At 35.0% G+C, this 27,499-nt stretch overlaps 1 protein-coding gene and 1 long non-coding RNA gene across 4 annotated transcripts; one reads left to right on the top strand and one right to left on the bottom strand.

Annotated features, from left to right (window-relative positions):
• Positions 1–35: 35 nt before the first annotated feature.
• On the bottom strand, positions 36–2,494 carry LOC141834202 (uncharacterized). Of its 3 annotated transcripts, none has more exons than XR_012602270.1 (5): positions 2,379–2,494; positions 1,502–1,588; positions 907–1,391; positions 615–782; positions 36–237 (listed from the first exon to the last, which is right to left on the bottom strand). It is a non-coding gene; the product is annotated as an uncharacterized LOC141834202 (long non-coding RNA). The 3 variants fall into 3 exon arrangements; XR_012602269.1 differs by having other exon boundaries at positions 937–1,391; XR_012602268.1 differs by having other exon boundaries at positions 1,327–1,391.
• A 6,577-nt stretch (positions 2,495–9,071) lies between these two features.
• Positions 9,072–26,004, top strand: LOC141833454 (uncharacterized). Its single transcript, XM_074720904.1, has 9 exons — positions 9,072–9,538; positions 10,193–10,241; positions 10,332–10,410; positions 10,532–10,577; positions 10,677–10,775; positions 23,249–23,317; positions 23,404–23,764; positions 23,884–24,038; positions 24,908–26,004. Exons 1-9 carry the CDS (start codon positions 9,107–9,109, stop codon positions 25,793–25,795), a joined length of 2,178 nt encoding a protein of 725 aa, XP_074577005.1. The 5' UTR covers positions 9,072–9,106; the 3' UTR covers positions 25,796–26,004.
• Positions 26,005–27,499: the final 1,495 nt, after the last annotated feature.

Below are 27,499 nucleotides of genomic sequence, written 5' to 3'. Positions count from 1 at the left end.
CAAAATAAAAGGTTTCATGCCGACATTGATCCAATAATAAAAATGTGTATATATCCATCATTAATTTGATAAGAAAAAAACTACTATTCCAAAATTATACAAGAGAAAGCTTAAAGAATAACTCTTCATGATCTGGAGATAACTTTTATGATCCTTCCAAAGTTACACAAGAGAAAGCTTAAAGAACAACTCTTCATGATCTGGAGATAACTTCTATGATCCTTCTTCATCATAATCCTGAACATTAAAAAAAAAAACTCTTTTTAGAGGTAAAGATGTTTTATAATCTATAAGAATATAAAGAATTCATTTACTCAAACATAATTGATTCAACATGAGACATATATGTAGATTAACAACAAAATCTTACATAACTAAACATATAAAATTAAGGCTCACATAGAAATAGTCAATTTAACAAAGCTCATTGAATTCAAGAGGTTAAGGCTCTGTGTGTTTGGTTTCATAAATTCAAGAGGGGTTGTTTCAAAATTTTTATGCATTAAGTTGTATTTCCATGTACATTAATTGAACTAGAAACTATGCTTATGCTTAAAAGAAATGAAGAAAATGTTTAAAACATCTGAAAGCATAAATTAGAACAAAAAATATACTTGTGCATCAGAAAGAGCAGGATCAATGATGTCATTTTGGAAAGTTGATGTAGTGAAGGTAGAACCAGCTCTTTCTGTTTTCAAAGCATATGTAGGAATAAGATCAATATTTGACAATCTGAGGAGGGAATCTGTCAGCTTCAGTGCTCGGGATTTTGCTGTCTCAACCTGCATTTTAAGAAAAGAAAGATGTTGTAAAGATAAACCATCATAAATTGCTTATAATCTTATAATTTGAAGAAAATTCAGGGATAGAGATTAAGCTGTTGTTTGTATGATCCCCTATTAGTACCCTGGTAATATTATCTATAACCATACATACCACAGATGTGATACTCTTCCTCCATGTAACACTGTCACTCTCAAATTTTGCAGAATAGTCATTTACACTGCTAAGGATTCCAGTGATTGAAATCAAATCTTCACTGGCAATTTCATATTCTTGTTTTAAGCAAGTGGTGTTTCAAGTTTTAAGTTTTACACTGTGCAGAATAGTCAATAGCAAGTGGTGTTTCAAGTTTCAACTTCACTCTCTCCAAACCACTTTCTGTTGTTCCATCTAAAAGACTAAATAAGAACTTCTCCAGCTCGTAAAATTGACTGCTCATCCAACGACCATCACTAAACAAGGCTTCCTCATAGTTTTCCGCACTGTAACTTGAAGAGGAGAGCTTCGCATCCAAAGCCACAACGTGCAGATACAGGAAATAACCTTATATCTTCTGAGTTAAGCACTTTACATGCATTTTCTTTTACAAAGGAAGTTGCTTCCTCAAGCTACACAAAAGAATAAGTAGAACAGTCATTAAAATTAGAGATAAACAACATAGCTAAACAGCAGCACAAATTACAATGAAATATATCAGAGGAGGAATTCATAATCAAACCTCACTGCTTGTTGGATAAAGGTCCAATTTGTTTAAAACAAATACAACTTTTTTCTTCCACTGCTGGACATAAAGAAGAAAGGCAACCTGACATTTGGACAGATAAATAAGTCGGCACATACATAAATACAGAATTTCCACACCGCAGAAATATTTAACTGACATTGCTTAACAGTACATACCCAGAAACAAACTTAGCACAATTGAAAGCAAGGAAATGCTAAGCATGCAATCAGGTGAAGAATATCAGATTCTACAAAAGTTGTATTAGAAACTAAAAACAGTGAAATTATATGATAAATCAAGATAATACCCATTATATTGTAGGCACTAATGGCTTCCTTAAAGTGAAATGAGTCTTGGAGGATGAATATCTTGGCCACTTTCAAAAGATTCTAATGTTTGCAAGGATAAAAAGATTTGTGAGAGAATGCACAGTGAAATGAGAGATTGAGATTTCAATATTTGCTCTTCAAATAAGGAATTAACATTGGAAGAGAGACCATGTAAAATCCAATATTACTCAAAGAGAGATCTCAAAGAAAGACTTCGTAAATTATGGCATTTACAAAGGATCTATCTTTTCAGAGTTACAATTAATAATGGAACTAAAAAAACATCACAGATATGAGTGAGATCAGAATTCCAACATTTTTTCTGTTAGGGGAGGAATGTCAGAAAGTAACTAAGTTATTGGTCATTTTACTTTGAGAAAGGGAGAATGTGTTAAGGACAGATTTAAGTGAAATTTGGCACAAGCTCTGATAGAAGAGATGTTGAAAACGATAGATAAATAGTAATCTTGTCTTAAATCATGCAAAAAAGCAAACGAAGGGTGGTGAGGTAGAAACTATGTTGGCTAAATATTGTTACCTACCTCTAATACTTGAACTCATCTAACCCCTCCATAACCGTGTTGGCGCTGCGGTGCTGCGGCGCTGCGGTGCTGCGGCGCTGCGGCGCTGCGGTGCTGCGGCGCTGCGGCGCTGCGGTGCTGCGGCGCTGCGGCGCTGCGGCGCTGCGGTGCGGAAGAAGGAGCAGACGGCGTGGAAGGATGCGGTGCGGGATGCGGCGTGAAAGGATGCGGTGCGGAAGTAAGGGTAATGTTATTTAGTATTTGATTTATAAAAATATAATTAGGTAAAATTTATAATAAATTATTTATTTATTTATTTATAAATTAAATATTTATAAAATATTTAATTAAAATAATTTTATAAAACGTAAATGAAAATAAAATATTTAAAAACATAAACAAAATTTTTATTAATTTATAAATATTTATTTATATTTATATAAAGAGAATTTTTATTCATTTATTAATTTATAAATATAATAAAAACGTTTATGTAAACATAAGTAATAATGATTTTAAATTTTTATTAATTTATAAATATTAATTTATATTTGTCTAAAGAGATTTTTTTAATCATTTATTAATTTATAAATATAATTAAAATGATTTTATAAACGTAAGTAACAATAATTTTAAATTTTTATTAATACTAATTTATATTTGTCTAAATATTTATGTACGTGTGTGGTTTTGTTTCTTTTTTTTTTGACACAATCAAGACAAAGTGTGTGGTTTTATTTATTTTTTTTTTTTTGACACAATCAAAACAATTTGAGACAAATACTTTTTTACCGTCTTATTTGAATGTCTTATATAATTATATCTTTAACCGTCTTTATTAGGTGTCTTATTTAGTTGAATTTGAGACAAAATTTTAAATACTGTCTTAAATTTAATGTCTCAATATAAAATTTTAAGACACCTATAATTACTGTCTTAATTATATAGTATTTGAGATGAATTTTGTCACTGTCTTAAAATTTTTGTCTCAAAAGCCTAGTTTTCTAGTAGTGTTTATAGAGCAGTCCAGTTGAGACATGGTCGTGTCTTGACCCCTGGGAAGATGAGGCACGGCCGTGCCTCATGAGACACGACCTGGGCAAGGTGGGGCATGGCCATTCCTTGTAAGGCACGGCCTGGAGAGGTGGAGTACGACCCTGGGAGCCTCTGAAACACTCCAAATGACCTCTAGACACTTCCAAATGCGCTCCAACTTGGTTCAACTTCATGACTTTTTAAGTATCCTACAAAAATACATAAAAAATATTAGATTCAACCCAAAATTTGTAGGAATATGCAATAGGATCTAAAATAAGCTCCAACTCGCAATATGTATTAATATTCAATAGTTACACAACGAGAGGGTCAAAATATCAAGTTTTAGAGCCAAAATAAACTATAAAAATAAGTGTTATCAATCCTCCTATTCATTTGGTGCATTAATCTAATTAAATAATTCAATTGATTGTCTAACTAGATAACCAATCTAACTAATTCATGTAAACGATCTCAATTAATTTATTTAACCTGGGTCGCTTTAATTAATTTACTTAGTTCAATTTAACTTAACTAGGTTTGTTTGACTATCCTAATTAATCTTCTCGGCTCAATTTGTATGTTTAGTTCACTCAACTAAATCATAATCTGTTAATACCTTATATTTGAAAGAAGTGGAATGATTTTTTTTCAGTATGAAATCAAGTGAATGAAAGGAGTCATTTTACTCAAAAGGAATTATCCCATACAAAAATTATTTTTCTACATTTACTTTTCTTTTGTACAAAGTGGCATCACTCTTGTAATTAACTCACAAAATGAAGAGTTTCTTGAGTTATTTGGTTGGTGCAATTATGAACCAAACATATGTGTTTTGATATTTTGGCAATGTTACAAAGATGTGATCTTATATAAATCTCTAATGTGTAGGTGCAGATAAACTTGGCAAGGTTGCAAGGGCAATTAATGAAAGTCCGAAGTCTTAGCAAGTTGAGAATAAATGTGAGACAGATAAACAAAGTCCTAATAAGTCCATGATGAAATGTTAGACAAATAAAAAGTCCTAGAGGCACGAAGAGACTCTTGGCATGATGAACTAAAAGCATGATGTAGCCTCTTGGCATTATGAAATCTTAGAGGCACAAAAAATCTCTTGACCAAATGAAGACCTAGAGTCACGGGGAATCTCTTGGCAAAATGAAATCCCTGGAGATATGAAGATCTTTTGACAAGTAAAGATAAAGTCTTGAAAGCAACATAAGTGAACTTGTTTATTGGAACAAAGAAAAAATAGACTTGAACTTAAGAATCAAGTAAGTTGAGCAGTCGAATACATGAGGTATTCTTTTTGGAATATTTTAAATTTAGGTTATGTAGACGACGGATAATTTGTTAGCAATTGACTAATAAAAGCACAAACAGAATGAGGTATTCAATTACTGATGTTTAGACTTTAGGGTATTGAGTTGACTATCAATTTATTAATAGTCGACTAGGCAAAGTAGTTGACTTGGTAGCTAACTTAGGCAAAAATAAGAATGTATAGAATTGTTCTTTTCAATCCAGAAATAGGAATAGTAAATTGACTAGTCGACTCATCGAAGAGCAGTCTACTAGAGCAATTGATTGTTAGAACAATAAAAGTTAGAAATGGAGTTGTTAATTTGACAACATCAACAGCAATGGGTTTAATCAAATAGAGCCAAACCAAATCTTGTTTATATCAAATGGGCCCAAACCAAATGAAGCTCGCGGGTTTATACCCACGTAACATGATCTTATCTGATAAGATCGTGTGAACCCTAAAAGTTAAGTTTTGAATCTTAATTTAAATAGTAGCTAGCACTGCGTCATTAAGATAGGGATTTTTAATTTTGCTCATGAGATGAGTACCTAGGCGGTGTGCTTGTGTGGATACCTTAGAGGCCGAAACATGTTAATCGTGCTAAGATCGGCTTTACTCTCCAAATTCACAAAGGTTCTGTGCATCTAGAGGTAAATTTTTTAGACTAATGATTAATCAAGAATTTGCATGGATCTCTGATGGGTTCCTTTTTGTGTATTTTATGTTGATTTTCACATGAGAACCCAACAATATCGATAAGTCAAGATTGACCAGATGTCAGACAAAAGAAGTTTTGATAAGTTGAGATCAATTTGATATCAAATAAGGTAAGAATTCAATTTTAATAGGGTTGAAATAGAAGTATTTATCAATTGATATGGTGTAGTAATTGTAAAATAGGATTGTTGTAGTAATTGTACTAAGTACTGCTATAGTAGTTGTGCTACAGTATTGTGTTAGAGTATTGCTACAATATTTTACTACAATACTTGTAAACAATAGCTTTCTATAGTACTAGTGGATTGATGCATCCGATCAGTCGACTAACGACTTTAAAAATCGAATAGAAGCTAATCGATTTGACTATTTGACTCGACTGATAACATCAGTCAATTGATGGTTGACTACATTAGTCAATTAATGTTGATTAGAAATCAAACAGAAGATGATCAATTCAACCATTCAACTCGATTAATGACATCAGTCGATTGATGTTTGATATTAATTGACTGATGTTGATCAGGAGTTGAACAGAAGTAGATTGATTCGATTGTGAGATTTGACTAATTGTTATCAGTCAATTGCTAGATGAATCAGTTGACTGATGTTCAAATAATCAACAAAATCAGATAGATTTTTGAAAGATCAGAGGTCACTCAACGACAGGAACAGTGTTAGAGACCTTATCAATCAATTGATAGGTGGAAATCATTCTTGACCTAAAGGCTTTAAAAGAGGCATTTTAAGGAGATTTTCAGTGCCATTTTTTAGAGGTTTTGTAGTAAAATGTTCTTGTATTTCCAGATCAATAAGAGATATTTCCAAATAATAAGGAAAGAAAATTCCTCTTTGTAAAGTTATTTTTTATTTCATTTATCTTTATATCTTATTTTGTTGTGTTCTTGTTAGAAATTTATTGTAAGAGCGTGTGAAAGATATTCGAAAAGGAAAAGATTATAGTGGTGGGAGATCTTAAAGACTAGGTCTTGGATTAGTCACTTTTAGAGGTGGATACTAAGTAAAATCTGTTGGGTCCAAAAGGATGTTCGTATCTCCACAATGACATGATATTGTCCACTTTGGGCCTAAACCTTCATGGTTTTATTCTTGGGCTCTCCCCAAAAGGCCTCATGTCAATGGAGATATCTTCCATCATTTTAAATCCATGATCTTTTTCATGTGTTTTAGATGTGGGACTATGTTTGCACCTTTGCAACCCAACAATCCCCCCCTCAAACAAAGGACCACAGGCCCCCCTCAAACGGAAAGCCTCCGTTTGATGTCCAAATCCTTGACCCACCAGGACTTCCTGCCCCTCGGTCCACCCTGACCTACTAGGACTTCTTGCCCCTCGGTCCACCCTGACCTACTAGGACTTCTTGCCCAGTCGCAATCAGGATTTCCTGCCCCTCGGTCCACTCGACCTACTAGGACTTCCTGCCCAGCCGCAACCAGGATTTCCTGCCCCTCGGTCCACTCGGCCTACTAGGACTTTCTGCCCGGTGTCTGGTCCTCTTGATTCAAACACGGGATCACCCACTTCCTTTGTTTTTAAGGTTTAACCCACATGGTTAGATCCAGATCATGGCTCATCCAGCGGTTAGTCCGGTGAAGAGCGACCTCGCTCTGATACCACTTGTTGGGTCCAAAAGGATGTTCGTATCTCCACAATGACATGATATTGCCCACTTTGGGCCTAAGCCCTCATGGTTTTGTTCTTGGGCTCTCCCCAAAAGGCCTCATATCAATGGAGATATCTTCCATCCTTTTAAATTCATGATCTTTTTTATGTGTTTTAGATGTGGGACTATGTGACATCAAATTTGTGTCAAGTTTTTTACTGTGCATTCAAACGATGAGCATAAAATCAAGATAAAGCGAGCGAAGTTATTCACCCCTTTAGCTCGTACGAGTCTTAACATCTCTTATTCTTTAGGTAACTCATCATCGCACTCAAAAGTTATTTTCATGTAATTCTTAATCCATTTGAATCATTGCTTGTTGTTTTGTGTCCATTTGCATAAATTTGTCATTCATCATATGCCCTCGGGGCATAATTGAGTTGGTTACTATGGAGCAGATTTGCTGAAGTGGATAAGAGTCGAATCTTGACGAAGCCGAAGCAGTGCCCTCCTCCGTTATGGCCCTATAGCTTCTTGATTTACCTCTTCACAGATGGTCGTGGAGCCGACTGTATGGGACTATTAGGGTGGTAGATTTCATTTTTTTACTGAAGCTAAAGTCATTCATCATACAATTTCCATTCACTATAAACAAGGACTATATTAGGGATTCCAAAGGTGTAGGAATTTCCAACCAAGGACTACCAAAGGTGCAGGAATGAAGCTATTGAGCATTTTAGTTTACATAACTTAGTTTTTTTCATACAATCTATAAATATTGATCTGACACTCATCCCTCCAAGCCTACTCGATGCCATCCTTTGTTGATCACCTTCATCTACTTTGGCTCTTTGATTGGTTGAGAATATCCATCCGATTTAATCGTGACAAGTAATCATCAACATAATTACAACCTGGTAACCTTTATTATTCATAATAACAAAGGAAGACAAGTAGACCTCACAGATTTGCTCTTCACCAATTCCTCAAGAATTGCCCTCCTTGCTAATGTCTAACCTTGCCTATTTATGATGCGTAGGCAGTGGTTACATTGGAAGTTATAGTAGTTATATGGTAGTTTTGCTAACCACCCTAGCTTACATGTCAAAACCGTTTGTCCACATTACTTGTTGATTTGGCACCATGCCAAATGTCAACCTGCACATCATGTGTATGGCCTAAGCCTGCACCGCGGACTTAGGTAAAACAATCCACTACTGCTCCATTCGTCGTGTCGCATGGCATGTATCTCATCACGTGTCCTAACTTGCGTTTTCCTGCAAGTTCACTTGGCTAAATGCTCAGACTTGGTATGCACAATCCTCACATCTGCTTACCATACTCTAAGTCTGCCTCCTGCTCGACTTGGCTTCGACAACCCCGCATGCTGACTTCTCCATGATTCCATGTGCAATTTGCTTTTCTCTTGGACACTCAATGCACATAAATGAAAACACAGATAAATTTAACTTAAATCCTTTAGTAGCCATATCAAAATACCACATCAAAACACATCATTGTACCAAAAGTACACAAATAATATTGAGTATATTAGAATAATATTTTTAAAAACTTCTTTTATGAATTTAATATCTTCATAAAATAGGTTGTTTTATATATTTTTTCTAAATAAATTAGTAATCCTGAACAATAGAAAATTTGTTTGGATAAGATTAATTTTTTTAAAAAGATTATATGCATTCTCAGCATATAACCTATTGTATGGTAAAGAGTGATTTTCTTCATCATTTGCAAAAAAACAGTTTTCAAACTTTTTACTTTTTAGTCCCACCGCTACTCATTGCGAATGGTAGAGCCCTCCTCACTGATGACTACTCTCGCTCCTGTGGCCTCGCCAAAGCTTCGGCTCCGAAAAGAACACGTCGGGTCCCACAGCGCAGTCACGTGGCCCGCCGACTGGTCACGTGTTTCTACCTCATGAGCCGCTAAATTAATATGCCCAAACAAAAGTAGTTAAATTACCCACCAGCCAAGAAAAGAACGCCCACCACCGCCACGCCACCTCTCCGTTTTCAGGGGCGAGAGTGAGACAGGCAGGTGCCGAAATGGGCAACCGCGGCCGTCGCACCGCCGACGTGGCCAAGCGTGAGAAGAAGAAGAAGAAGAAGAAGGGCCGCCCCTCCCTCCTCGATCTCCAGAAACGAAGCCTCCGCCAGCAGCAGCAGCAAGAGAATAAGCCCAGCCCTAACCCTAACCCCAATCGTCAATTCCCTCAATCCTCCTCCCGCCGCGCCACCCGGCGAAATCCTAACCCCCCGCAGGAAGACCCTCGTCCGTCCCTGCCCCAGGGGGATCAGGATGAGGATGAGAACGAGGAGCAGAAGCAGGAGGAAGGCGGTGGCTCCGGCGCCAAGCGCAAGGAGAAGAAGCTTAAATTCGTGCTCCACCTTCCCTCGCGCTCGGCTGGGTCCTCCTCTGACTCTGAAGGCCCCGAACCCAAGCGGAGCAAGACTAGTCACGGAGATCGTGACAAAAAGGTTCGGACCTGCCCACTTCTGATCATGCCGTCGGCATTGCGGTCGGCGTATATAATTTGGAGCGTGCAGATTCATGAGTGGTGAGGTTCGGGAAGTGGACTGTAGTGGGTTTCTCGGAGTCAGTCTCTGATTTATAGGAGTTTCCTTATTTAAATATAAATGGAGGTGATTTGGGGAGGTTGATACGGTAGCAGCGGCTATGGATCGGGAATATTTGCGTGTTTGTCGGGTCGAATTTGCTCCTTGGGTTTCGTTCTCTTTTGATCTCTTTTCCTTCTTCAGTGGACTCCTACAGCGAGAGGGAGAGAGGAGAGAGACAGAGAAGAGTTGAATTTTGACTAGGTCAACTACAATCATTTATTCGGAAATCGAAGCAGCTGCTTTGTGAAAATTTTCGTACAGAGACTTCCGTTGTACCTGATCCCGTGTTTTTCTTCGTTTCGTCAAAAAAATTCTGACCGCTGCATTGAAAAAAGCTTTTGCCTTTGTCTTCTTTCTGCTCGCTCTTCTCTCCTCCATGTGGATTTGCGCTTTTATTACCTCCCAGCGATTATCTGATGACCTGTGGTTGTACTTCGACTCTATTTTTTCTCTCAATTTCAGGGATTATTGTCTTAAAATTATTTATATTTTGGTTATTTTGTTGTTCTTCAGGGTGAGAGCAATACTTTCCGGAAAGCGACCGACTCGATTCCGATTCTAGGTCGGTGTTCATGCATTTATTCGTGGTTAGTGGTATGCGATCGTAGATATTGAAAGAAAAAACAATCGATTTAATTGTTGCGAATAGCAGGAGGCCAAGCAGATTTGGGGCCCACGACGCCTTTGCCCGACCAAAAGTTGTTGGTGTTCATTCTCGATAGGCTACAGAAGTGCGTCTCCTGTTATCTATCTTGGAATCTCTATTGCGCTGTAATCTTAATTATGACATTTTTTTTACTGTTCCGTTTTTACTCTGAATTATTATTTCGTCGTGCTTTATTATTTCTTCAGGAAAGATACCTATGGTGTCTTCTCAGAGCCAGTAGATCCAGAAGAGGTGTTCTAAAGTTCACAAATCTGCATACTCATATTTTCTTCTGTTCATACATGATCTTTTACATTAATGGCTACTAATAGTGTATCTGATATTATATAGCTTCCTGATTATCATGAAGTCATAGAGCAACCAATGGATTTTGGAACCGTGAGGATGAAATTGTTAGGCGGAGAATATAATAATCTGGAACAGTTTGAGGTTTGTAGAAGTTACTGGAGATTATTTTTTCTTCTTTTTGATGAAGTATATAATTTAACCCCTATAATGAACTTCCCTTTTCTTTGCTTTTTCTCTTCACTAAGTTGACTCTATTTATTGAGTGGTTACTTTTGACTCTATTTATCAATAAATGTTGATGTACTTTAACTTTTCTGACTTTATTCTTTTTTGCTCCATATTCTTTTAACTCGGTGACTCTGATCAATGGAAAGGGAACAATATCCGCAAAGTTGAAAAAATAGATTTGGAGCTTTTTTATGCAAAGTGGCCTCTATTGCTAATTTGTATTTTCGTGTGAGGAAAATTGTATTGATTTATCTTCTTGATCAGTAATACTGTTATGGTAATTGGAGATCAGGTCCTTTCTTAATCCACATTTATTTGTTATATGATTGGATTCGCATTGAAGGGGAGCCTTTGCTGCCATGTTACCTTAAGGTCACAGGTTCGAATTGCGAAAATAGCCTCTTGCAAAATACAAGATAATTCTGCGTATAATAGACCTAATGTAGGTCTGAACCTTCTTCGGGACCTCACCAATATGGGGGCTTCATACATCGGGCTACCCTTTTATTAATGCAATCGTGTTCCTTCTTGTTTATTATTTTTTTTCTTCAAAATTTCCTGTCAATCCAGCTGAGTTAAGACATTCTTATCAATGTAGTGATCATAAGAATTGGCAAGCCTACTTCAGTTTTCCTTTCCTCATCTAGGAGGTACCTAATTTTCAGTGTGTTCTTTTTTTCCCTCTTCCAGTTATCTCATTAACTTTTCCTTGTTTTTGAGTGGTTTCCATCCCTACCTATTCTGCTTGTTTCTTATCATTTATTTCTTACAAAATGAAATTAACTTCTTCAAAATACTATACTTTGTCCATATTTGCACATGATTACTAGAGAACATGGAGGATTATACTGTAGTTGTGGTGTTTTGGTGGAAAAGCAGAGTATGGTGAGATTGAGTTCTTAATCAAAATCTAGCTGTAGGCCAGAGCTGACATGACCTTTTTGTGGGCCACTTGATTATGTTTGGACCATTAGATACTTCTATGTTTATCTGATATAAATGATGTAGCTCTGATTATCTAGTTTTTAGTTTTACTATGTCAAGCTTTTTCCTTTTTGTTGTCTCCAAGAATTAGTGAATTACCATTGAAATTCATATCATATTAGGTTTTTAAATCAAGCATTCCTTTCCAAAGAAATGTTATGCTTTGTGTATACCTTAACATCATGATTAACACAATGGCTTTCAAGTTTCAAGGATTGGTGGATTATAGGTGAACTTCATATCATATGATACCAAGTTTCTAGATCAAGCTGTATACCTGAACTTCATGTTTCTGAGAAACTTTATGCTGTATACCTGAACTTTATGATCAACACAATGACTTTCAAGTTTCACATTCATTAGTTTGAGGAGGTAAAGTAAATATTGATGTCTTAAAGTTTAAAGTAAAACAAACTTGAAAATTAGGTGCCAAAAATTAGTAAAAATATCACTTCAGCAAGGTTTATTCTCATCAGGGATACTTTTATCAAGTTGGTTTGTAACTTCCTTCTTGAGATCAATCTGGAAATCATTAATCAAATTCCCTTCTTGTTTATGATTCACGTGCTCTTGTAGGGGATCTGTAGATTATGGTTCTTTTTTGTTATTATCTGTTCATCATGTACACCAAGATATGTAAACTAATGAGCATTGGACCATTTAGTTAAAAATAAATGTGTGTACTAGCATAATGATTCTTTTTCATCTTAAAGGTACACCTTTGACTAGTATTTCCTTTGGTGCAAAGATTTGGGAAAGAAAGCAATCCAAGGAAAGAGTTCCCAGCCCTCCCTTTCCCTCTATTACCTTGAATGGAAATGATGGGAAAAAAGAAGCAAGGAAACAATTTCTTCAGCTTTGGCAAAAATAGTTTCTGCCCAGATCGAGCGAAAAGCTTTTATTATGTCTAAAATGTCAACAATTTTAACAAAATAAATCAATTTTTATTTTTCAAGCTGAGTTTTTGTATTTTTTATGTTATAATTATCAATTTCACAAAATAAATTTCCTTTCTTTCTTTCTGTCTGAGGAAATGGAAATGCTGAAAAGATTTCTCTTTTTGTTTCCTTTCTTCAAGAAAACAAAATGAGGGATCAATTTCCTTCCAATGCATCAACTATTCATGTTCAAGCTAAGAGAGTATTCTTGTATAATCATCTTTCATGGTCTAAAGAAGTATGATTAAATAATGTTTTAGTCAAATATTTTTGGGGATTCTTGGCATATTCTTCAAGTGCTAACCTTTATAGGTGTCAATAATATATGGGTTGCAGAAAGGTTTATGCTATCCTTGATAATGCTTTCCTTTAAGAGATCTTTAGCTTGCTTATTCAACTTAGTGTGTTCTTGGAATTCATGTGGTAGATTGGAAGATTTGATAATTGTGAATTAATGAGTAGATCATCATATATTGAATAGCTCATAGTGATGGTAACTCGTTAGATAACTTAATGTCTTAGGCAATTAAAACTAACATCACTCAAAAGGAGATTGTGTAAGAAGGTGAAAGGACTAACTTATAGACTGAGTTGTCTTTGTTTAGAGTTTAGACTTTGATTTGTCTATCTTGTATAAGATGGTGTTTTGTCTATTTGTACCTAAGAATATAAATATTTAGTGAGTTATAGACGAGTCATAGAGTTAAGGCCTACGAAAGAAGACGTTGGTAAAATCCATGGGAAGGACGCCCTGCTGTTTATTGTTTTTGTAGGGGTGAAATGTCTCTTTGTAATTGAAAGGGATAATTAATCTATCCATAACTTTAGTTCAACTGAGGGTATAATATGAAATTCTGCCTATTATACGTAAGAATATAGATATATCCCAATATGTATGAGTTATAGAGAAGTGGTAGAGTTAGGACCTATCAAAGAAGATATAGAAAACAAATATAGGAAGAATGCTCCACTATATATATATATATATATATATATATATATATATAGATATGGTATCGTGGTGTTAGGGACCAAATATGTCTTATAACTAAAAAGGATGTTTAGTCTACCTATACAATTTTGTATGAACTGAGATGGGTTTTTGACTTTTTGTGGAAAAAGTGTTCATGCAACTCTCACTATTTATGCCATTTTTTCACGATTTATCCCCATATTTTTGTGAAAGTAAGAAAACTAATGGTGTGTCTCCATGTTTCATTGGAAGTGGATGTGGATAATATGCACATCCACTGATACTCCCTTGTCCTTTTCTCATCTTCCTAAGTTAGGAGTTCATTTATGGTCTTGACTTTTTTGTCATGTCTCTAAACTAGAAGTAAGCTATTTAATTTTTTTAGGCTCTTGTTTGGGTACTATGGTAAAGTCCCGATGTGGACATTTGATGCCAATGCTCCCTGCTATGACAATTATATTGTTAAGATTAGGCATAGGATTAAGATTAGGTCTCTCTAATCTTCTAAGCTTTTATTGGCTGGATTTTACCCATTGGATGACAATTCCGTTAAGTTGGAAGGACTCCCTAATGGTGACGCCCTATATGGTGGGTTCAGTTGACTGGAGAAATATTTAGGATATGTTCAAATTTTATGGCCTTGTGATAGATCTCTTCTAATGACGTTTGGGGAAACATCTTAACTTCTCTAACTTCTCTTCAAATTTCCAACTTAAGTTCATAAAGGAAGTAAATGAAGACATCTCTAAGGCCTTCCCTAGCTTCACAGATAGATTTCTTCAATCTTTTTTCTTTTATTTCGCCCAATTTTATGATAGGTTCTTATTTGTATTAGTTTAGATTGTTTGTGTTGTTGTTGTTGTGCAAATTGTGCTCATTCAACTAAGATTATGCAAAATTTGGCTAGCAATTAAGAAATGTGTTCGGATCTTACTATCCTTCAAAATTATGGGCTTCCACCTTTACTTGTCTAGTCATATCTCCTAACTCTTACATAAACCTATACCTTTATTGTATTTAGGAAAATGTTCTTCCTTATGTGTAGGTATGGTCAATCATCATAATGCATATCATGTTTAGGTGAGATATGCGAGTGTTTCTTGAATAATCTAATATTTTTAAATTTTTTCTCCTACTATATTTTTTGGTTGCTTGATAATATGTCCTTTAATTGTTCTAGATTGTCCATGTTAGTCCTTAGGGTTTTAAGCTTATCCTCACTCTATTATATTTTGAATCAAGGTAATCTACATTCTCATAGTTGTATTTCTTTATCATGTTTACACAAGAGGTAATAAGTGATGAGATTTATAAAATAAATATTATTATTATTATTATTATTATTATTATTTTGTTAATCCAGATATCTGGGCTTGCGTCTTTCTTCGGTTCACCCACTGGGTAAATTCAAAAGTGCAAGCAGCTCGTGACACAACAGTCTGACTGTCCTAATAGTTCGAGCACTGCGGGCGTAGGGTGTCTTGCATGGGAATCGAACCCTGGGTGCGTGAGCAATCCACCGTGTCTTTTACTGCTGCGTTGTGCCCAACACATTAATGAAATCATTGTAGGTGGTTTCAAGGACATTTATTCTTTCTCAAAGGATGACAAGAACATTACTTTGGCTCCTCTTAGCCCACATCAAAGTTACAGAAGTTAGTCCAATGGAGAAATTAATAATGGTCTTTTCTCGAGCAAGGCACTGATTTAAAGAGTCTTTTGTGGTGGGAATCAGTGTTTACTTTGGTAGTGATTGAAAGAGATTTGAATACGAACTGCTCTATCTTCCAAAGCCAAATCTGTCAATACTTTTAGGGATATTTTCCTTAAAAGAGTTGCCACCTCAGCTACCTGTTATAAGGGGGAATAGAACACCAAATTGATTTTATTCTAGCTACCTTTTCATATAGATCAACTTATAGGTACAATCTAAGACTAGGCAAGAGAGCTCCAAAGGCAAGTAGATGAGCTTCTTGTATATATTTGTTAATTGATGAGTTCATTTTTAGTGGTTTTCCTTCTCATTTCAAAAGATCTATGTGCATGGTAGACAACTGTGCTATCAACTCCATAATGTTAAAAGTATTACTATCCTATTCCAAGGCTGAATTTCGTTCTTGATGAACTACAAGGTGCCAAAATTTTCGCCAAGATAGATCTAAAGAGTGTTATCCTCAGATCCACATGGAGGGATGAATGGAAGGCATTTTCAAAACAAAATGTGACCTTTATAATGGATGGTAAAGCCTTTTGGTTTTTCTGATGCTTCTAATCTATTATGAGGCTAATGAATCATTTCTTGAAAAGGTTCCTTAGCAATTTTATCATTTTGTAGTTTGATGATATCTTAGTGTGCATTCAGAATTAACGTTGAACATACAGAGCATCTTCAGAAAGTATTTGATGTGCTATGGTGGGAAAAATTGTATGAAAACCTAAAATGTTCTATTTCTTTCAAGAATCAGATCAGTTTTCTTTGTTTGAAGGGATCAAGGTATATGAAGAGAAGGCCCATACTAACCAAGAATGACCTAACCCCATGTTAGTTAACCTATGGTTTGATCCTATGTTTGTTACCGTTTCTATATGGAATTTCAGCCCCTAATAACTGTTGATTTGAGAAGCATATAGTGGAGGGCTAGCCGTACACTTTTGGATGAACAAGGCTTTTGTTATTCTCTGAGAACATTTCTATTGGGTATGCTTTAAAGATTCCATTATGGTTGTGGTAATTGCACCTCCAAAATGGCTCACTTTGTTTCATGACATAAGATGGGTAATATTTCTCATGTTGCTGATTTATTTGTCGACAAGATTATTAGGTTACATGGAATACCTAAATATTGTTTGAGATCAAGATGTAAATTTCCTTAGCTATTTTTGGAAAACCTTATGGAGAAAGCTAGGAATTAGGCTCTTGTTCAGCACAATATGCCACCTCCAAATTGATGGCTAACCTAAGGTAGTTAATTGTACCTGACAATACTACTTTAGATATTGTTGAACAAGATTTTTTTGAACTGGGATGGGCTACTTGGACATGTTGAAATTACTTGACCTATGAGTACTCATTTCACTACTGGGCGGACCCTATTTATGATAGCATATTTTTTGAATCCTATTACCCATATTAATTTTACTCAATGCCTATAAATTGGAGCTTCCAGGATGACACTTACGCCATATGTTTAGGAAAATTTTAAGTCAGTTGCTTACACATTATAATTAAGTATGAATCAACATAATAGACATGAAAAAAAAACAAGGAGTGAGTTAAGAGGACATCCAAAATATATTAGAGAAACTTCTAGTTTTAAAAGTAACTTAGATTCAAACTCATTCCTTGGCTGATTAACTAATACAGAAGCCTACTTGATTGGTATGACATGATGAACCACTAATGCAATTTGATAAAATAATGTTTGAGAGAGTTGCTATGAAATTTTGACAAAGTGTTCACGCAAACTTAAAATAGTTAGGTGAGACACGTATCATGCACTGGACTGAACTAAGAATTAAAATGAACTAGAATATGTTGCACAACTTTGAGAATTAATAGTTTACCAAGTGGATACTTCTTTTGGTGGAACGTTCTAATTTAATTTGAGGAATTATGTATATATAGTGACATTAGAGAGGAATTTGGATTAATTCTCAATATGTTTATCAACATAGGATATGCAAAGTGAGGTGTAGTCCTTTTTAACTGATTTGATATAAGAGACATGAAATAAAGTAATAGAGTTCAAGCAAATATCTTAAATTTTCTACATTTGTTTGTGTAACCTGTAAGACTAAAAATTTAGCATCCTAACCTGTAGGGTAATGTCTTTGTGGAGACAAATTTGCAGTATTCGTCTTGGATCATTTATCTAATAAGTAATGTTAATTCTTGCACCATTCGATAGAACTAACCATAGGAGACTAGAAATCCATAACTGTAATCTTGAAATGACAGACTAATAAATTTATGTTGTGTTTCTTATAAAAAAACGGAAGGCATTGGGAAAATTGATTTGCAGAAGGGCAATACTAAAGAAATGGTATGAGAAAAATTACTCTTGCACCCTTTCTTACAAGGGGATAAAATAGTTGTAAAAATTAATTTGCTTGTTTCCTACAAATAAAGGAAAACAACATTTTCCAAACTATGCCACTAACATGCTTTCTTATAATCTTGGAACCAACCTTAGATTTGGCAAATCTTCTTCAATGCCTCGATTGACAATGTTTTATTTAGAAAAATCCTTCATTGTTGGTAGCGTCGATTAGGCTCGACTTATTCTTCGATTGCGAAATGTTGGTCTCAATGACAGTAAACAAACACACATTAAGAAAAAAGGAAAGCCTAGGTGAGGAGATGAGGTTATGGGAAATACCTGATTGCGAGATGGTCTCAATAGCATGCTAGAAGATCGAGATAGCAATGCGAGAAGAGTGTAGACACATTCTCTAAGGTTATCAAAAATATTGAAAGGGTATTTTGGTCCTTACAGCACTAGTGCTTTTCCTTTTAGTCGGATTCACGTCGAAGGGGATTGAGGGGTTTAAATGAAAAAAATAATTCCCTTATATCTCTTTTCCTCCAATAATTTCTGCTTAAGGAAACTGACAGAAACACATGGCCTGCTCACACTTTCCTAAAGTTTTTCTCTCTCCCCTAACATTTCCATGGTATGAAATTTAATGTTTTTATTGTCATAGTGAAGGTGAGATAGCATCTAAATGTTCAAATCATACATTAGCAATAAAGCTTAAGCATAAAGAAAACTGTGAGAGGCTAGAAGAAATGGGTAACCTTTTAGATAAAAATCAGGAAAAGACAAAGAAGAATAAATTTTTTTTGGGTTTCACATGATATGTGTTTTATCTAAATCCAAACTTGATGATACATGGAAACACACCCATTATTCTCTATACATTAGTGAGCTGTGAGGATAAAAACTCTAATGGATTTGTAGACATTGATGACTTTGTTATTCAATGCTCCAATTGACCTTGACTGACCTAAATAAAAGTAGCATAGGTGACCTTTCTCATTTAATTTGTCCAGGGTGATAATCTTCAACCAAGAAGGCTTGAAGCAATTTCAGAGAAAGAGAGTGGTGATGGAGGAGTCTCAGAACTTGTTATTCATTTGGATTTAAGGTAGCCTCTAGGGTAAATGGAACATTGGTGCGGATTGCTTTGTTAGATGAGGTTCTGATCAATTGATTACCTTGTTATGGACTTCAAGTGAACCCAACAATGGACATTGGTGTTGTCATGACGGTTCTGTTTTTGAATGGCTCAAAAATGCCAAAGGATCACCTATGGCTGAGGAAGATGAGAAGATTGACAATCTCTAAGTGGAGATTGATATGCACTAACAAGTTGTTTGCATTGAACATGCTGCTGAAGTGATGCACCTGCATGTAGAAGAGGCAACAATCTCAGAAGAGGCAGCATTCATTGTACTAAAGCTTATGAGAACTGAGAACCTGTATCAGTATCAGACATTTCAATTAGAGAAATCACTTGGAGAGGAAATCAATGGATGGTTGCATGCATGGGTTATGATCACAAGAATTTCTCATTTGAGGTAATGTCGAGAGATCTCCTAAGACTTTGATACCATACAGAATAATGGGAAAAAGGCTTAGCTGCCAAGTAGTGACTTCTACCTATATATATCAAGTTAAGGATATTTATAGGTAAGCCATTATACATCTATAGTTACAAGAAGGTCCTTAATAGGGTCTCTGAGAAAGATGTATCGTCTTTATACTTAGCTTTAGAGTTCTGTAATTGCTTTCTGCTAGATACATAAACTTGTTGCCCTTAAGACGAACCCGTCTCAAGAATTGTGAGATTTGAAGTGCTTAAAAACATCCAAGGTTTCAGGGAAGCAACTTGGCATGCAAGGCTGAAGGCGAGCTTTTCTAACCATTTTTGACTATATAAAGAGGTTGGAAACTGGTTGCAAGAAAAACCACGTCATGACATGCTACAAAGCAACAATGCCATCTTCCATATCATCAGTGTGACAATCTAGACATCTTAAAGTTTTGCCTCTATAGAATTGGTTTTTGTATTATTGCTCACTTGGTTACCTTGGTACTGGCTTTTTCTTTTTAAAGTGACCTCTTAAATATCTCATCATGGTTTGCGTAGCGGTATTTATCACTCTCAGTATCAACCAATCCTCACTAGGTTCATCCAATGCTTGTGAAGAATACATATCAACTAATTTTGCAGTAATTCTTGACAATAACTGGCCAATTCAGGCCAATCAAATCTGATGATTTTGCCATGTCAATATCCTAATTCTTATTTCAACTCTGTTTATGTTCCAGAGTCATGGACTGTTGCAAGTGTTCACGTTATTACATTTCTGACAACATGATAACATGCTCTTGTTTTTATCTTTGCATTCCTGTCATGCACATCTTTATGTTAGCTAGGATTCACTCTAGTACACTTTATCACAGATTTGCTATGCTTAAGTATGATGGCAATTAAAGGCCAACTAGGCAATTGATTGATCCATGCTATAGTGAGCTTTTCCTATGGAACGCATAGAGCTCATTTTCAGTGATCTATAATGCTTGTGGGCGTGCAAATGAACTAGAAAAAAAATGCATATTTTAATCCTAACCGGGGTTCATATTTTAAGTATATTTGATTGGAGATTTTCTATACTTGAGAATGATGACAATTGGAGGCCAACCAGGAAATTGATTAATGCATGCAATAGTTAGCCTTTTCCTACGAAGGACATTGAGCTCATTTTCATTGATCTATAATGCCTATAGCCATGCAAATGAATTGGAAAAAAAAATGCATATTCTTTTATGCTATTTGGTGTTCATTTTAAGTATACTTGATTGGAGATTTGCTATGCTTAAGCATGATGACAATTGAAGGCCAATTAAGCAATTGATTGATTCATGCTATAGCGAGGCTTTTCCTATGAGAGGTGTAGAGATAATTTTCACTTATCTATAACGCCTATGGGTGTGCAAATGAATTGGAAAAAATGCATTTTTTTTCTTATTATCTAGGGTTGATCTTAAGCACACTTGATTGGAGATTTGCTATGCGTAAGTATGACAAAATTGACGGCCAAGTAGGCAATTGATTTATCCATTCCATGGTGAGCCTTTTCTTATGAAGGGCATGTGACTCATTTCATTGCTATTTGATGTTTATGGGTGTGCAAATAAACTTGGGAAAACAAATCCAACTCAACTAGACAATAATCAAGGTTTATTTAGTTTAATTAAACTGTGGTTTCAAGTGTCAATTGCTATATTTAGCATAACCAAACGTATTATTCCATTTGTCGATTGATATCAATATTGTGTTGCCTTTGCCAATACAGGGTACTAAGTGACTTATGCTTCAATTTTATTTTGCAAATAATGGAGAGGATATGAAATACTACAAAAATAAAGGGAGGGGAAGTGAAAATTTCGGGCGCGATACGGCCGAAATTTAATTGAGATTTAATAATCAATTCCTAGCTATAGTTGGAGATAATTTGAATAGGCTTTATTAAAACGTCGACGCACCGGCACCGGCACATCACCGACACCAGCGATTCCGACGGGGAGACGTTGCGCGGCCACGGTGACGCGCGGGTGTGAGCGCGGCACTGCAGTCGCGACTCGACTCGCGATTTTTTTTTCTTCAGTTTTTAACTTAGGGTTTAATTGAGATTTAATAATCAATTCCTAGCTATAGTTGGAGATAATTTGAATAGGCTTTATTAAAACCTATAAAATTATCTTATTATTATTTTTTTAAAAAATTATTTTTATTTTTAAATATTTAGATTAAATTTTTTATTTTAATTAATATATTTTATATTTTAAAAATACCGAAACTATACCGGCATGGTACCGAAACTGTATCGTTCCGGTCCGGGACTGAAACCTCGGCACGGTTCGATATTTTAAACCTTGGTGAGGAAATATCAATATGAGACTATTACCATTAAAAAGGAGTGACAATGGAATCGAAGAAATCAAGATATATTTATGCCCTAGACCTTTTTGATTCAATTCCAATTGTGTCAGTCCAAGTTTAACTGCTAGTAGTTAACTGAGATATTATAGACATGTGGAGAAATTAGTTTCAATATCATAGATTCTAAGAGCATTATTTAATCAAGCTCTTAAAAAGAAATTAGGAGGTTGATCTCTAGTATGTTTCAAAAACCAATGCTTTTATTTGGTGTGTGACACTCATTTTGATATTATAATGATTATTATCAGGATGATCTCTAGGATGTTTCAAGAATGAATGCTTTTATTTGACGTGTGACACTCATTTTGATATTAAGTAGTGATCATTAGTTGAGATGTTTGTCATATTATAGTAATTTTGTGTTTTTAATTGACTTTTCAATTACTATAGACATATATTTTGAGCTAAATAAGCTAAGCGGATATTATAGGATTAAAACTCATGAGTTGATCTCATCACAATTTGAAGTGTATCATGCTGAATGCCAGCATGATGTGGTATTGAAATTGTACTGTCCTATTTTGAGACATAAACTCTGGCATAAAATGATACTGTACCTTGAACTAAACTACTTTAAGCAGTCTGAACATGGTATAATTATCTTGTATGAAGATGCTAAATATTAGTCCAGAATCATTAATAAATTTGCATTATAAATGTACTTATTTACCATGAATAATGCATATTCTGTTAGAATTATTTTTCTGTTGAAACAAAACTAAACCAATAAACTTCAATTGATTTTTAGTTTGGTTTCTTTTTGTTCAGATACCAAACTCTTTGTAGTTTGTACTTTTTCCAAAACCTGATACCAAGTGACACTAATGCCACAATGCTTCTTGTTATTAGTGAAATAAATGGAATAATTGATACTAGGTACATTAGGACTTGTGTTGATTGGAATATTAAATTAATGACTGTCTAGTCTGTAGTGACAGATTTTGCATCTATTTTCTTATTGTTAAATTTGATTTTGAACTTGTTGGCCTTACATTGTGGAGTGATCCCCTCTGATGCTTTTGTCAATAGAACTCTCGACTCATAGATACCTGTTGACATGGGGCTAGGCATATATGGTTAGCCTTTAGGAGAAATGTCATTTAAGTATCTTTCATTTCTGTGGTGTTAAGTCTTTTGGCATTTTGATAGGACTTCCATAGATGCTTACCTAGATGTGGATAAAGTGGCAACACTGATGTCTCACACTAGAAAGCTGTACCAATTTGATACATGATTTTTGGAAGTGGATTTACCGTGAAATTTGGAGGAATATGTTTTTTTTTGGGTGCTGGAGCATACATACTTTACAAATTCTGAATTAATTGAGTTGTGAATTTTCTGATAGTCATCCTTATGTGTGATTAATAGATGAATTTTTTGAGTTTGCTTGTAGACAATGTCATTTCTAGTTTTAGCTTTCAATTTTACATTATCATGCCCTTAAGAGTGAATGATGTCCATCTTTTCATGTATATTTTCAGAATGATGTTTACTTAATCACCTCAAACGCCATGCGCTATAATGCACCAGACACTATCTATTTTAGACAGGTATAAACACATTTTTATTTTTATTCAGTTCAAATGGAATCCATGAGATGCCAATTATTTTTAAATAAAGTGATTGATATTTGCAGGCCAGAGTGATTCAAGAGCTTGCTAACAAGAATTTTGAGAACTTAAGGCATGAAAGTGATGATAATGAACCTGAAGCAAAGACAGTCATAAGGAGAGGCAGACCACCAAGCAAAAACAAAAAGGTTGGACAACCTCCTGCTGTTCGTGCTGTGCGAGGCTTGTCATCTGATGCAACAGTTACAAATGCTGGGGATGGTACTAAGCTACCTAATCTAGCAAAAGACTTTTCAAGAAATGGAGTGTCATGTGACAACCATGGCATAGGAAATACACCCTTCAGGGTTTTATATGGTCTTCTTGGTTCTAGTACATTTGGATGGATTGCTCAGCAGAATGCAAATAGAGAGGATGAATCCTTAGGTTGTTGAAGAAGTATTCATAACTAACTTTTCATTCTATTACAATGAAGTTATTGTTTTAATCTTTCCTAAAATGATTCATTTAAATAGTCTCCTGTTGGCGTTTGCATCTTTTTTTAGGATCTGCACTAAGAGGAGTTTCGAGATTTGGGAAGAAACTGAGTATATTTGAGGAGAACCGTCGTGATACTTATAAGCAGTCTTCTATTTCTAGCTGTATTCATGAATCTCCAATCTTTACTACCTTGGATGGGGTTAGGAAGCAACTCGTACCAGTAAGTATTATTAATTATTTTATTTAAAAGATTACTTGTTTCTTTCTATTAATTACCCTGTTAGTTAAGCTGTGACCTAGGTTAGTATGAACTGCTGTATTTTAGTGTGAGCTAACCAACAACGTTATGTAGGTTGTGCCTGATTTCAAATTATGTCTTGCCAGGTTCAAAAGAAAAAGATGTTTAGTTAGCCATTATTGATGTGGCATCTTAACTTGAAAGCCATGGGCTAACGAGAGGATTTATGAGCCTTAATGAGTCTCTTAGAATCTAGATTGCTACTATCATTAACTTGAATTTGAGAATTTGAGCTCGCTGCTAATTGCCATTAAGTTTGTTCGTCATTCATATTTATTATTGAGTCCGAATTGAATAATTGGCATTGGAAAGCACAGTATTAGATTTCACAAGGTGAGTTTAAGTAGTGAAGTATGACTTGTGGTGGTAAAGGCAGTTGTGGGCCTCATTCTTCACTGACTAGTGACTAGTTGATTATTTTTTGCATTAAAATTGAGTCCTGAAGATGTCTGCCTCTGTGGAGAATTGACAATCTAACATATCCCACATTTTATGTTGAGTAATGGAGAGGCTTTATAGTTCCTAAATAAGTCTACGACAGATTTCCACCAATATTTTGGACCAATGGTTCATGTCTCATAGTAAATGTGTTAGTTTTAGTTCCTAACAGTTGGATGGTTTTATATCCTTTTATAAATTTTCATGTGGTTTTCTCTTTTACTGAATCCCTCGCAATCTCATGAAGATATACTATCTATACAAATTTTTTTGGAGACAGATTTTCCAAATTGTCTGGCATTACAATATTAGGTTTCTTATGGCTGCTCCTCTTCTTTACGTTGTCGGATCAGGTTGGTCTTCATTTGGAATTTGCATATGCAAGAAGCTTGGCTCGTTTTGCTGCAAAGCTTGGCCCGATTGGCTGGGTCCTAGCAGCCAAAAGGATTCAAATGGTATTGCCTCCTGGAGCTAACTTTGGTCCTGGCTGGGTTGTAGAAAATGGATCTACTCATAACCCTAAATCACCTATAGTGGTTTCATCTTCCAATCCCATAGAAGATCCTGGAATTTCTGGCAATACATCTACAATTGACAAATACCATGTGAGACAGGAAATACCTCCACATGATTCAGTCGCTGAGGAAGGACATATCAACAGACCGATCCATCCTGCATCCTCTGTTGCACCCAATGCTACCTCTGGTTCTTCAGAAGATCCATTGCCTGTGAGAGGCCCAAATGGCTCTATTTCTATGGTGAACAATTGCAGCGCTAAGACAATTCCGTCAAAGGTTCCTCTTCAGCAAAATCAAAACCCAGGAATGCAACCCATTATCAATGGGTTAAATTCTGCGTGTGATGTTAATACGGTTTCTGAATTTGGTAAGATGGTAAGACCAGCAGGTATTCTGTCTGGTCACTTTGGCTCAGCTGCACTTGGAAAGAACGCAAATGTGGCCCATGCTCAAGTTTTTGACATGCTTCCAAAGTCGGGCAGCAACAACTTGACATGCACAAGCGCAGGAAGACAACCATCGATGGATGATTCAATCAAGACAAATTCTAGCAGCTCCTTGCCAGATCCTGGCAAAGGTTCAGAGTGTCCCCTGCAGGGTGTGATGGTGCAGCCCACGTTAGATTCTTCCCCTCATCTTAATGTTGGATTCCAACCACCTGGGTCACCAGCTTCAGGTGTAATAGTTGATTCACAACAGCCGGATTTAGCCTTGCAGCTTTGAGGGTCCGAATTAATTCTTCAAATGACACCCAAAAGATTTGTTGTCGTAGTTGCTACAAAGATATACGAGGGTAGTGAAGCATCATGACTCACCACATTCTGTTGTAACTGCTAAATTTGGTTGTACAGATTAATTAGTATTACTAATTAATCAACAAAAATCTATAAAGATGAGCTAACCCCCTTATGTAACGCTTAAACCATTGCTAGTGATCTATTTGTTTTGTACTTGCATTTTGTCTAATGAACTAAGCTAACAAGTTAAGTCCTTCATAACCTTCCTCGTATCATTTAGGTTTATAACTTTGACCTCTGTATCATTTTAGGTACATATTAAAGGAGTGTTTTTTTGTTTGTTTTTCGGTGCAAATTATGGTCATAATAGTATTAAATCCTGATACGTCGGTTAAAGTGTATTTTGATATAATATCTTATGTTATAATTTTTACTAACAGTAATTTTGTCATAATCATAGTTGCTATAACTTGTTTCAAGTTATAGTAATTATGAGCATAATTGGTATAATTTAGTGCTAAAGTGATTTTGATCAAATTAGAATAATTTAAATTAATTTTGAGTAATTTGATAAAGTATTTTGATATTAATTTACTTTAACATGTTATACAATAATTATCATAATTGTTACGATATAAAATAATTATTATATGTTATAATAACTATCGTATTATAACAACTAGAGGTATAATTGTCGGTTAGTTGTTATATATTATAACAACTATAGGTGGAATACAAGTATTTCGAAATGAAATAAATAATGAAGTGATATTTTGATTTTTTTAAAGGAAAAGGTATGTTTTTTTTTTATCAAAAATGATAATAAATCACAAAAAATTTGACATTCAACGATCAAGATCTTTTATTTCCTTCAATGGTAATTTTTAATGATCACATATAATAGATCAATTGCTAATTTAATCATCAAATTGAAATCAATCGTTAAATTTAAAGATCGAAGTACACAGTTTGATCGCTAAATTAACGATGAAAAGTTATTATTCGATATTTAAATTAATAATTATTTTAAAAATATCTATCATAAAATTAAGGATTGAGAATTTTTACTTTGGTTGTTAAATATTCTTAAAATTATGTTCCTAAACCAAACTAAATGTCAAACTATTATAATCCCATTACAATGTATTCAAACATGTTTGAAAACTTCAAAACCACCGTACATTATTTCAAGATATTCAAAAAACTCAAACAGTTATAATATTTACCTACCGATCTGAGATAGGATCTCCTGAAAATAAAAAATCTATATAGAATATTTATAAAAAGAAGGGGGAGGGGGGGGGGGGTTGGTAAACCTAAATCGGAGGGGGTTGAGATAACATCATGCGAGATATAAAATCCACATCGACTCTTCTAATATAGTCACAGAAGCTTTTAATTCTGTATTCTCTGCCTTCAACTCTTGTATATCAATAAAAGAACAACTGAGATGCCCCCTAACCTCAGGAGTAGACATCACATGATGAAACACAACTTTCTCTTAAAGCTAAAATTGTAGAAGACCTCTTCTTCATCCCACCAACATCCTCAAAATACATGTCATTTATGATATCAACAGATAGAATTTGTGGCTTCCCCTCTAAGGCATGCTAAGATGTCTATATAACTCTTGTAGTCATATTGTCCTATGTAGAAGAAAATATTACTAATATGTAATATACAAATCATA

This window comes from Curcuma longa, chromosome 8, assembly GCF_044706935.1.
Source record: "Curcuma longa cultivar G26 ecotype Majalengka, Jawa Barat chromosome 8, ITB_CL_G26_1.1, whole genome shotgun sequence".
In the NCBI taxonomy this organism is placed as follows: domain Eukaryota; kingdom Viridiplantae; phylum Streptophyta; class Magnoliopsida; order Zingiberales; family Zingiberaceae; genus Curcuma; species Curcuma longa.
This window is presented reverse-complemented; position numbering and strand designations above follow the sequence as displayed.